At 44.5% G+C, this 12,376-nt stretch overlaps 1 protein-coding gene across 1 annotated transcript in view; it reads left to right on the top strand.

Moving 5' to 3' along the window:
- MPZL1 (myelin protein zero like 1) overlaps positions 1-12,376 on the top strand; it is a 66,879-nt gene that overhangs the window by 44,669 nt on the left and 9,834 nt on the right. Inside the window, exons 3-5 of the mRNA XM_045453048.1 lie at positions 4,500-4,713; positions 5,464-5,596; positions 7,931-8,033. Of these exons, the coding sequence (XP_045309004.1) occupies positions 4,500-4,713; positions 5,464-5,596; positions 7,931-8,033 (450 nt within the window). The remainder of the gene's footprint in view (positions 1-4,499; positions 4,714-5,463; positions 5,597-7,930; positions 8,034-12,376) is intronic.

Genomic DNA, 12,376 nt, shown 5'->3' with positions numbered 1-12,376 from the left:
CTCTCCCTCCTCCCTCTGTCTCTCTCTAAAAAAAAAAAAAAAAAAAGGAATGGTTTGTAGGTAACTTCAGACTAAGGTGAGTGGCAGAACGAAAGCGAGGTCCAGTTAGTAACTAGCCGAGTGCTGGCTGAGCCGTGGGGCTCTTCAACACCGACCATCCTGGTTCTTGTCCCAAAGAGGGGGGATGCTCACACCTTCTGGGGCTGCTGTGAGTGCCCAGGGGGACATTGTTCAAGTCTGCTCCTGCCAAGTCTAGTTCCTGAGGTGGCTAGCGGGCATAACTCACCGTGTTTCTGTTCCGTCTGCGTGTTGACGGTCCTTTAAGTATCAGCATGTGCTTTCGCAGTGTTTCACAGTCCCGGTTGTCCGTGCACAGCTGGGACAGAGTCTGTCATTTCTCTTCCAGATCAATTCTTCTCTTGCATGATGATGAGTCACCTTGTTGGTCCTCACCCAGATGTAATTACGCTCCTCACATCACCCCCTCACCTTCACGAGGAAGGAGACTTCTCCCCACTTAACAGGCTGGGGAGGGCCTGGGGACCTGCTCCGAGAGTCGTCACACCGTCCGAGCTGGAATCATTCACACCCCGTTTTCTTGTGCTCTGGTTACTCTGTTTTTTTCCCTTACATGTTCTTTCTCTCTCAGATGGAAACGTTTGTTGATAACCAACTCTAGGCTTTAGGGATTGCTTGAAACACTGTTTCTCAGTCTTTTTATTCATGATCACCTTCCTAAGGAGTCTTTTTAAAAACACACTTTTCCCAATTTCTGCCCCCCATCTATGAAACTTCATTCATTCATTCATCCATTTATTTATTTATAGGTTTTTTGGCTTTTTTTTTTTTTTTTTAGAGAGAGAGCAGGGCACAGGCAGAGGCACGGGGAGGGCGGAGGGGGGGCTCCATGCTCAACACGGAGCCCGACTCAGGGCTTCATTCCATGACCATGAGATCATGACCTGAGCCAAAATCAAGAGTTGGACCCTCAACCGACTGAGCCACCCAGGTGCCCCATGCAATTTTAATACTACAGATATATTGCATATCAGTGCTTTATGTGTAAAAAGAGCGAAATATTTTTCTCTTTCTCCCTTGCCCTTAGAGCCAGTATTTGCCCCCCCCCCCCAGGGGAGATGTCACCCCTGTTGAGAAGGCACAGCTTAGAAACTCTAGTGGGAATTATCTGCCTCATAGCTGCTGCTATGACATTTTGAAGTGTCTTTTTTTTTTTTTTTCTGCAGAAAGCCTTGTGTTAAGAATTTACCCTTGATGCCTTTCCTTAAAGAACGGAGGGACTACCTGTCCATTGTCTCTAGGTCCTGAGTTCCTGAGGGTCTTCTCTGGGAAAACTTGGGGGTGTGCATTGAGATGACTGTAGCCCCTGAAATAAAACCGTCTTTATGTTTAGCCTCAGTGGCTTCCGTTTCATATGTGACGTTATCAAAGCTATGTATCTTCTGTTGAAATAAGTCTCCAAAAGAAAATCTCGGTTGCACTGGGTTGGACTATGTACCCGATTTCCAAATTCTTGGGTGGACCTGTGTCCCCCAGGATTTATATAAAAAAGGAGGAAGCCCTGGGTGTTGTACCAAGAAGGAAGGAAGGCTGAGGTCAAGTCCGGGAGTGCTCACCGGGTCCGGCTGGGTGTGATTCTGTGTGTGGTAGCACAGGAGTGAGTGAGAGCAGGCATCACACACACACACACACACACACACCCGGGAAAACTTACTGCTGCTTCACACAAATGTGGCCTCAGTGCACAACATGCTTCCTGTGGAGGCAAAAGCAAGCACACGTAGGTTTACTCAAGAAAGTCTGAAGAATTGTTTAAACCTGCGAGGGTTTCCCAGCTGAAGTCTTTGGTCAGAGTAGACATGGGGGGCATTGTTGAGTCTACAGCAAATTAAACATCCCCTGGAAGATGTCCAATGGTAATAACTTTCTTTCAATAATGTTTCTTTCTACAAACATTCTTGCCGAGGGGGTCAAGGCAGGTGAACATACCTCAAGACTTACTCTAAAGAACATGCTATATTTTTGATGAGTGTATTTAGCTAACCCATTGGTACTTCCACACCAGCCTGGTTACAGGTAGTTCCAGAATGCTTAGCTATTGATGGAAGATCTTTTAACTCACAGGTGTCAGAACATGTATAAGAAGATGAGCAGGATGCTTTTGATTTTCACAGATTTTCAGGCAAATTGAAGCCCGGCATACCACAGATGCCTTTTCTGGGCCGTGGAATCAGAGTCCCCATGTCTAAGCTGGAACTCGTCTTTTCTCCCCTCTGTTTACCTTCTTTGCTGGTTCTTTTCAGGTAGCTGTGTTTGTCTAATGACCCAAATTTTAAACTCTTGAGTCTTATGGGGGTTTATTTTGGTCCTGCCCTTCCCTATCTGCTCCCACTTCTTTTCCATCCCAGGAAATACGAATGTTTGCTGGGTCTTCTGTTTTGATTTCTGACATTTAGCGCTCATCAGCTTTCCTGCTTCTCTGCTCTCTATCACATGATAAAAACCGTGCTAGGACTAGTGCAGTAGCCCCCTTGGTTGTTCCTCCACTTCTGTTCATCTTTCAATCCAACCTTACATTCCACGAGGTTCATAGCCCTACAACAGTTCTTGTACCTTGTCCCTCCTCTCGTTGGAAAGCCCAGTTTCCCACTGCTAACAACGCTCAGCGCTTTGTCTAGAATGGCTTACAGGTCACTTCCAGCTTCACACTTCAGCCCTGCTTCTGTTCTCTTATGAGATCATCTCCAAGCTAGTAAAAACTCTAACAGACTTCCAAGGAGGGTAAAATCTGAGAGCCTTCATAGTTGTTTGTTTTTTTTTTTAAACATTTATTTCTTTTTCAGAGAGACAGAGTGCAAGTGGAGAAGGGCAGAAAGAGAGGGAGACACAGAATCCAAAGCAGGCTCCAGGCTCTGAGCTGTCAGCACAGAGCCCGATGCGAGGCTCAAACCGTTGAACCATGAGATCATGACCCGAGCCAAAGTCAGATGCTCAGCCAACTGAGCCACCCAGATCTTAGTTCCCGAGAGCCTTCATAGTTCTTAACGAGCATTTAGATTATATTAAGCATAGGTGTATATGCTTGATAGATGATAATAATGTAATTATTACTATTAATATTTTCTAGTGATCATTTAGGCATTGTGGAGGGTGGGTTAGAGGAGATCAAGGCCAGTAAAGAGGCCACAGTCCAAGATGATGAGAGCATGAAATGAGATATTATCAGTGGGACTTCAGTAGAGAGAAGAGAGAGATGAATGAGGTAGAATTGACAGGATTCACTGGGTGGAGATTAACTGGATGAGAAGGAAGGTAGAGGAATCAAGGATTACTCCAGGATTATAGTTCGGGAGACTGGAATATTCCACCAGTTGAGGTGGGACACACAGGTGGAAGGTGGAGGTTACAGAACAAGGTGATAAATTTGGAGGTAGGCAGCTGGGTTGTAAAGTTAGTAGGCATTTGGGTGAGGAGATTCTAGGGCTCAGGGGAACATCACGGATGGAGAGAGGGGCTGGGGAGTTACCAAAATATCAATGGTCCTTAAATCTTAGGAATGGATGCGATCATAGGGAGGCTTTGCTGTGTTCAGAGAGTTCTGAAAACGTTCCGTTTGAGTTATTGTGGAGCTCGTGGTTGACTCCTACTGATTTGTTTGCCTGGCCCCACTATCACCGGACCTGTGAATAAGAAGAAAGGCATCAGGCCTCCTGCTGAGATGCTTGGATTGAAGCCAGGTATCAGGATAGATCCCCACTTGCCAGGCCTTAATCTAGTTTCCAAGGTGCTGGGCTTGACCAGCCCTTGTCAGCGTTTTCTCTGAGAAAGGAGTTCCTTAACTAAAAGCAGGTGTGAGGAAAGAGTGAGCTAGAGTCTGACTCTTCAAAGAGAAGCGAGAACGTTGGGGGTGTCTGAGCTTCCACTCACACACCCATGCCATTTCCAGAGGAAACTGATACATAAGAGGGAGAAACCCATCAGACTAACTGATCTGTCATATTTAGGCTTTGTTTTCTTCATGTCTTTGTATAACTAAATAGTAAACTTCATGAATCCAGACTGAAACTTTTGGATTCACAGGCTCTGTCACGATGACAATGACTGGCTGTGAAGGGTCAGATGGTCCTGACTTTGACTTTGGATTCATCACCTGTTATCACTGTAACCTTGGGCAAATGGCTTCTTTGAGTCTCCTTTTCCTTCTATATGAAAAAGTGGGCAGTAATCACTACATCAGGGGTATATTGCGAAGATTTAAGATGACACATGAGTTTATTTCTTCCACTGAAATAGGATTGAACCCTGTGATTTCTAAACGGTCTGGCTTAGATTCCATAGCTTATTTGTGATACGAAGTTGTATTTCTTTCTGTATGAAGTCTTTTTTAAAAAAAGAACCTTCCACACACAGCATGCCTATTACAGAGTTTAGAGCGTCTGCCTTTAGAAAATCTCATGTGTTCGTTTTTTTTCTAATTGCAGTTTTTCCACTACTCGCAAGGGCAGGTGTATCCTGGGAATTACCCACCGTTTAAGGACAGAATCAGCTGGGCTGGAGACCTCGACAAGAAAGATGCGTCAATCAACATAGAAAATATGCAGTTTATACACAACGGCACCTATATTTGTGATGTCAAGAACCCTCCTGACATTGTTGTCCAGCCAGGGCACATTAGGCTCTATGTTGTAGAGAAAGGTACTTCCTGAGTATTTCGGCGGTGATGGTGCAGTCCCCTTTATCTCCGGTTTAGTTGGAGAACAAGAGTTCCATCTCCGGGTGTATTTGGAAGGGGCGTTTTTGTGCTGGTTATGTCCCTGTTTCTGTGCACCTGTGGTCCCTCCTCACGTGCCAGGGTGCGGGGAGCCACACTCACACAGCTGTAGCAACCGGCCTCCTCATTCGTATACCTGGAGCCTGCTGGTCCGGTTTCAGGAGTGTCCAGTTTTCAGTGTTTATCAGAAGTTAAGACCAAATCCGCTATGCTTGGGTGGGGTGGGCACCGGGAGAGAAGATGAATACTGCTCCATTCTCCAGGAGAAAGTTTTAACGTTTGCAAAAACAGTACAGTTTTTCTCCCCCCAACCCTCCTTTTTTTTTTTTTTTTTTTTCTTCTTTTTTTTTGAAAATAAGCAGGAAATGCAGGTTCTGGTGTCTCCTTTTGAGACAAAGTCTGCTTTGTTGGAGAGCACACTGAGGTGAATTCACACCCTGGATTTTCTTTGACTTCAGAGCATTGAAAGGGAGGGATTGTGTGTGCAGAAACGCTTGGCCCTGAAGCTCATTCTTTAGGATGTGTACATCCTCAGTTAGACACCAGAAGTTCATAACGCGGATGATAAAAGAGGACGTGGTCACCTCTAAAGCGCTCGCTTACTAATTTCATAAAATCCCACGTCTTCTCTTGGTAGCAAAGCACCTTAAAACGATTTTGTTCTTTCTCTCTAGAGATCTTGCCCGTGTTTCCAGTTTGGGTGGTGGTGGGTATAGTTACTGCCGTGGTCCTAGGGCTCACTCTGCTCATCAGCATGATCCTGGCTGTCCTCTATAGAAGGAGAAACTCTAAACGGGACTACACTGGGTAAGGAGCACTGCTTTGCGGGGGAAGGGCGGGGGTGGGGTGGGGGAAGGAATCAAAAACTGCCTGTATTTTTTATGGAAAAAGGATTGTGAAGAATTAGTTGCTGTTTGCATTTACACCAGAATCAGAGGCGTGCCGACGTGGGCACGCAGAAATCGGTGGCCTGCTGTCAGACGTGGGCTGTGACACTAATCCCTGCTTCAGAGGGATCAGTGTCCCTTTCTTCGGTTTGGTGCAGTGAAGCCGGTAAAGGGCTTCAGCCGAGGGACGTGATGATGGGGGCTTTTTCTTTCTGTACTTTTGTAAGCAGCTGTATTGCTTTGATCATTCTGGAGCGCATGGCTGGACCCATCCAAACTGGGATACAGTAAAAGTTGGGCACCCAAACATAGAGGGGAATAGATTTTCTTTTTGTTTATGGCTGTTCCCTTGGAGCAGAGGGTGTGTGCCTAACTGAGGACCTTCTCTCTCCCCGACTCCAGCTGGACAGCTGACCCATGTAAGCTATGTAGAACTCGTGGGGTAAGACTGAGCGGAGGCTGGGTTCCAGTTGTAGCACGAGCCGGGTCCCACGTGCGCGGGCGAGGCTTACCCAGCCCGAAGGCACGGTGATCTGAGAGGGTTGCATGCCCCGGGCCCCCTTGCTCGTGGACGGTGGCAACCCGGGCCCCTCTGTGCCGGGGTTTAGGAGTGCCGTGTTTTAAACAAGCTCGAGTGTTCAAATTCAGATACTGTTTGCTCGGAATGCTTGTGTTCTGCCGACTGTATCTCCCCCCTTGCATGGTGAGTGCTTTACGAGGAAATATAACCAGAGTGTTGGTTTTCAACGGGAGACTAATCCAGGATGGGGACATACCAGCCTCTGTAGTTCTTCGCTTTGGGGTTAATAAAGGGGCAGAAGAGCGTGCCTTCGAATCCTGCATGGCGTCGTGAATGCTGCTTTTCTTCTTACTTCGGTTTTTTTCCCCCCCTCCCTTTTTCTACCTTGGTGCCGGGATCAGATCCTGCTTATCTTCCACTTCTTAAGAAAAGCTGACATAGACGACACACTGGGACTGTAACAGGGCTGGGGTCTCCTTCCACCTACACTAGACACATGGTAACTAATCACATCGCCCGTTGCTGTTAACATTCGTGTGTACGTATTCAGCCCATCTCCCTTGTTGACGACTAACTAGCTTGCTCCGAGCTAACCCAACAGTTATTATGGTTTGTCCGCAAATACGTCCTGCGTTTGCACTGGCAACTTGTCGAGCATACCAGCCCAGTGAAACTGGGTTGTCAGGTTTCCTAGGGCTTGTACGATTATCCGAATATATATGTTCTTCATGTAGAATGGCTTTGTGTGTGTGTGTGTGTGTGTGTGTGCGCGCGTGTGTGTATGTGTGTGTGTGTTTTAGTGTTCTTTTATGCATGAATTGTGTTGTGATTGAGACCCTCTCTGTGTTAGATACTCAGACTATTTTCATTTGGGATGCAAAGCTTCCCGTTTCAGAGAAGATGCAGCTTAAACACACAGCTGGCTTCGGTCTTCGTAACAACACTTGAACGTGAACCTTGCCAAACTCCTAAGATTTTCTTTAAAAATACATCCGAAAGGATTAAAGCTCTGACAAGTACCAATAGAGAATCCCTAAAGAGTTCCCTCCCGGCATTTGCCTTCCCTTCTTTATTTACGAGATAATCCTTGTTGTTAAAGACCCTCCCCCCCCCCCCCCCCCCCCCCGGGCCCTTGAAAAAGTCCAGCCTGTGTGATGTGGCATTCCACAGTTTCTTATCACTCACGACTTCCTGGGTTTTCTTCGGTTTGGTTGTAGTTCTGGGGGGGGACACCGAAGATGGGGAACTAGGGAATGAAAGGAATGAGATGAGCCAAGACTGCAGCCTCGATGTGGATCTGTAATTCGGGAAATACATTCAGCAGGGGCTCGCCTTGCATTGCTGTTACGAAGGCTTAGCTTACTCCCATAAACCTTTATCCCAGAGGAGTGACGGCAGGAGAAACACACGAAGCAGCCAGAGGATAAATGGGCATTATAGCCAGAGGCCCTTCAGGAGACAGGATTATTGCACAGTGAGGCAAAGAGGTGGCACCATACTGGTTTCTGTATTTAGCCCAGAGGAGGTTCACTGATTTACAAGAGATAGTGTCAGGGATTAAAAAAAAAAGTCTCAAGATCTGTGATCATTTTGACACTCATCGTTCTGTCGTGTTTTGTTCTATCTGCGGCTTCATCTTGTCATCACTTGCATTTCTATATTTTTCCCCCTTTATTTTAATTATTATTATTATTTTTTTTTTTACATCTGTTCTCCACATTGCCAACTCATCAGCTGCAGTACATCAGAGAGTGTCTCACCGGTTAAGCAGGCTCCCCGGAAGTCCCCCTGCGACACAGAGGGTCTAGTAAAGAGCCTGCCTTCTGGATCTCACCAGGTAACGGCTGATTGCCCTTTTGCCCGCCACCCTGTGCTCTCTGCCACTTGCCTGGTGCAGGAGAGGACACTGAGCTGTGAGACAGAAGCGGAGTAAGAAAACAGAGCAAGAGAGGACGAGGGGAAATACGCTGGCTGGGGAGGATCGCAAGCACCACTAACAGATTGTTCGCCAATAACGTGGCTCCTCTGGCCCGAATGAAATTAGGAAACGGCTTTGGCAGGTGTAATTCCTTCATTGCTTAAGGAAATAAATCCAAAGACCTAGATTCTGTTTTGAGGTCCTCTATAGGACCAGAAATTCGCAGGGAAGAGTTGATATTCTTGGTATTGAAAATAAAATTATTTTGTATGAATTCTTCAGAAGAAATTGAAAGTCAACATTTATCTGGATAACTGGTAGGCTGGATGAACAAGGAAAGGCATCAATTTCTACTTCTTATAGAGAGTACAGAAGGGGCGCCTGGGGGCTCAGTCGTTGAAGCGGCTGACTCTTGATTTCGGCTCAGGTCATGGCCTCACAGTTTGTGAGCTCGAGCCCTGCGTCAGGCTCTATGCTGATAACACAGAGCCTGCTTGGGATTCTCGGTCTCCCTCTCTGCCTCTCCCCTGCTCCTGTGCGCTCTCTCTCCCTCTAAATAAAAAAAAAAAAAACATACTTTTTTTTTTTTTTTTTAAAGTACAGAAGAGAAAGAACTTTTATTTAGAACTTAGCACAGAATCTAGCATCACGGTTAATACTGTGTTTTGGCTATGCTATGGTAACTGTAATTGTGGCGTGGCAAAAATTCCACAACTTAGTATATACAATTCTGTTGTAGAGCAATTTTGTTCTTCTGGGGTCGAAAGCATCCTAAGGAATTTGGTTAGTTACAGCTTTTCCCTGAGGTGTTTTAGAGGTCGGTTGGATTCAAAAGGAAGTAAAGGTGTTAATACATAGTGAGGAAACTGAGGCATTGTGGTATTAAATTACTAAAAGCTCATACCCAGCTAACGACAGAATTAGGGCTAGAGCTCAAGTTTCTAGACCGTACATTCTCTGTCATAACAGCATCAGGGCTCATGACTTATTCCTAGTCTGTCTGTCTCTCTTGGGATAACACAGTATACCTCACATACACTAATTTGGATTGTGAATGAGAATAGGGTTGTGAATAAAGGCTTGAGAGTTGGGCCTAAGATCTAAAAAGCCTTGGAAACTTTTTTTCTGCCTTTGAAGTGCTGTGGGAGTTGCTCACCCGCTGAAAGCAGACTAGGAAACAAATGGTTTGGGGACATTGGCAAACAGGTTGAATGGTACTGTTTTCCCTAAGAGAAAGGAAACGAGGAGTCCTGTGATCATCTGAGTTTACTGCCTTGAAGCAGTTTCCACACTGCAGTGCCAGGAGAAGAAACAGAAATGGAGCTCAGTTGTCTCACCGAATTGAGGAGGCAGAAGTCAGTGTTTGGAGAGGCCAACATAGCTAGGCTTGCTGCAGCAAAGTACCAGAGAAGAAGAAACTACACAGAGAAGAAGAGAGTTTCAGACATCTGGAGTGGTGGGGCTCCCTTGAGCCTTTTCTGAGTATAGTTTTTTGCGTGCATGGGAGAAAAGACCCTACAACCAGAGAAAGAACCACTTGAAAAGCAATAGGTTATATGATATCCTACAGGGCTAGGAATTGTTTGTGTTCCTAAAAGCCAGAGTGCAGAGACCTCATAATATACAGAATATCGGTCGTGGTCCTCAGAATGGTCATGCGTTAGTAGTGGGGTTAAAGTAGCACCAGAATAAGGATGCTGTGGATCTGCCATAACAAAGCGTAAAAGGAGGCCTTTAAAGAATCAAACTAAGAAAGTATTTTAGCTGCATGCCATAACAAAACCCAACACCCTTTGTAAGAATACAACAAAATTCAGCACCCAACAATGCAAAGTTTACCAAGTCCAGCACCAGTCAAAAATTACCACACATACAGAGAAGCAAGAAAATAAAAACATAAATAAGAGAAAAGCCAATCAACAGAAACAAACCCAGAAATGACAGACAATGGAATTCATAGAACCAGGACTTTTAAACAAGTATGATGAATCTTCTAAATAACCTGAATGATGTAAAGGAAACCTTTTTGACATAATGAGGAAATATAAAAAAGACCAAAGTGGAAACAAAACAAAACAAAACAAAACAAAACAAAACAAAACAAAACAAAACATTGGATGGTGTAGACCACAGATTAGACACTATAGAAGAAAAGATCAGTAAGCTTGAAGACACAGCAATAGAAATTATCCAAAATGAAGCATGAAGAGACAGGCAGACGAGTGAAAATGGACAATATCAAACAATCTGATGGGAGTCTGGAAAGGAAAGGAAAGAGAAGGGAGTAAGGAAAAAAAAACCAAAGAATAATAGCAAACGCTTTCTATTCTTTTCACTATTTCTTCTGATATTTATCTTCATGTTTCTAAACAACTTTATCACATTGCTACTTCAGTACTTCAATTTTAGATACTATCTACTGACTCCACACTATGAAAAATGAGAACATACATTTCTTTTTCTCCCAGCCTTTCTTCCCAGCACACACTCTGTACACATACATATATATACACCGGCCTCTCCCCAGTGTGTATCTCACTGTAGTTAGGTATATTTCAGTGCCACATGTACCTGTTTGTTTTTCACTGTTGTACCACGTATATATGCTTCCTTTTATACTTTTTTGTTTTTCACGGAGCCAATATTTGCGTCATTTTTTGTTTGCATAGTTTTCTAAGTACATATTTATATTCCTTCTCAGAACTCTCTAATTGGAACACCTTCAAACATGCCACATATTCTGTTGGTTTCATTGTCTTTTTGGAGACATACCTGTTAGAATCTTCTGGCTTTGTTGTGCCTTAGGCTGCTGCAGAGCAGTCATCCTGGGCCTCCTCTCCCAAGGAATTTCATTTACTCATTTCTTATTTAGACCTCAGGTCTTCACCTTTTTAGTTTATTCTCATGTTACAGTGGAACATATCATCCATAACTTCTTGAGAAAAGATGCACAGGAGATAAAAATTTTGAGGCTTTGTTTGATAAGCAGAATAATGACCCCAGAGATGTCCAGATTCTAATTCCTAGGACCTGTGGAAGGTATTGCCTCACCTTTCACAAGGACCCCACAGCTCTGATCAAGGATCTGAAATGGGGAGATTCTCCTGGATCATCCATGCGGGCCCAGTGTCATCACAGGGGTCCTTGTAAGAGAGAGAGGCAGGAGGGTCAGAGTCAGGGAGAGATTTGAAGATGCTATACCTTGGGCCTTGAAGATAGAGGACGGAGTCTCAAGCCAAGGAGTGCAGGCAGCTTCCGTAAGCCGGGAAGAACAAGGAGGTGGGTTCCCCCCACAGCCCCCAGAGTAACGCAGCCCTGCTGATACTTGATTTTAGCCCTCCTGGCCTCCGAAACTGTAAGATAACACATTTGTTTCTAGCATGTCTAAAGTTGTTTTTACTCTCCTCCCTCTGACGTGCTCGATAATGCAGTTGGGTAGGATTCCAGGTTATAAATTGTTTTCCTTCAGTATTTTGAGGCATTGTCGATTTTTCTAGCTTCCAGTGCTAAGTTGCTGTGTTCTGATTCCTGCTTCTTTGGTAGCGGTTTTATTCCACCTGTCAGAATCTTTTTTATCCCTTGTGTTCTGAAATTTTATAAAATTGTGAGTCTTTTTTATTCATTGTGCTGGATGCTCCATGGGCTCTTTCCATTTGAAAACTGTGTCCCTCAGTTTTAGGATATTTTCTTCCATTATTCTTTAGAGATGTTCTTCCTTCCATTTTCGGTTCTCTCTTTTTGGAAATTCCTACCAGGAATTGGACCAACTCCTAGATCAGTCCTTTAGTTTTCTTATGTTTTGTTTTGCAGTTTTTGTTCTGCTTTCTAGCAAATTTCTGCAATATTATCTTCAACTTTTATTGAATATTAAATTTCAGCTTTTTATTTTCCAGAGCTATTTCTTTTAAAAAAAATTTTTTTTTAATGTTTTATTTTTGAGTCAGAGAGAGACAGAGCATGAGCAGGGGAGGGGCAGAGGGAGAGGGAGACACAGAATCTGAAACAGGCTCCAGGCTCCGAGCTGTCAGCACAGAGTTCGACGTGGGGCTCGAACTCACAAACGCGAGATCATGACCTGAGCCGAAATCGGACGCTTAATCAACTGAGCCACCTAGGCACCCCTCAAGAGCTATTTCTTATTCTCTAGTTATAACGTCCTCTACTTGTTTTCATGAATGCATAGTCTTACCTCTCTGAGCATATCATTTTTTCTTCTCTTTTATGTGATTTTGTAAATGTTTTCTCCCATCACTTGATTTTGC

The sequence above is a fragment of the Leopardus geoffroyi genome, chromosome C3 (assembly GCF_018350155.1).
Source record: "Leopardus geoffroyi isolate Oge1 chromosome C3, O.geoffroyi_Oge1_pat1.0, whole genome shotgun sequence".
Taxonomy (NCBI): domain Eukaryota; kingdom Metazoa; phylum Chordata; class Mammalia; order Carnivora; family Felidae; genus Leopardus; species Leopardus geoffroyi.
The sequence above is the reverse complement of the archived record's forward strand: the minus strand, read 5'-3'. Positions and strand labels throughout refer to the sequence as shown.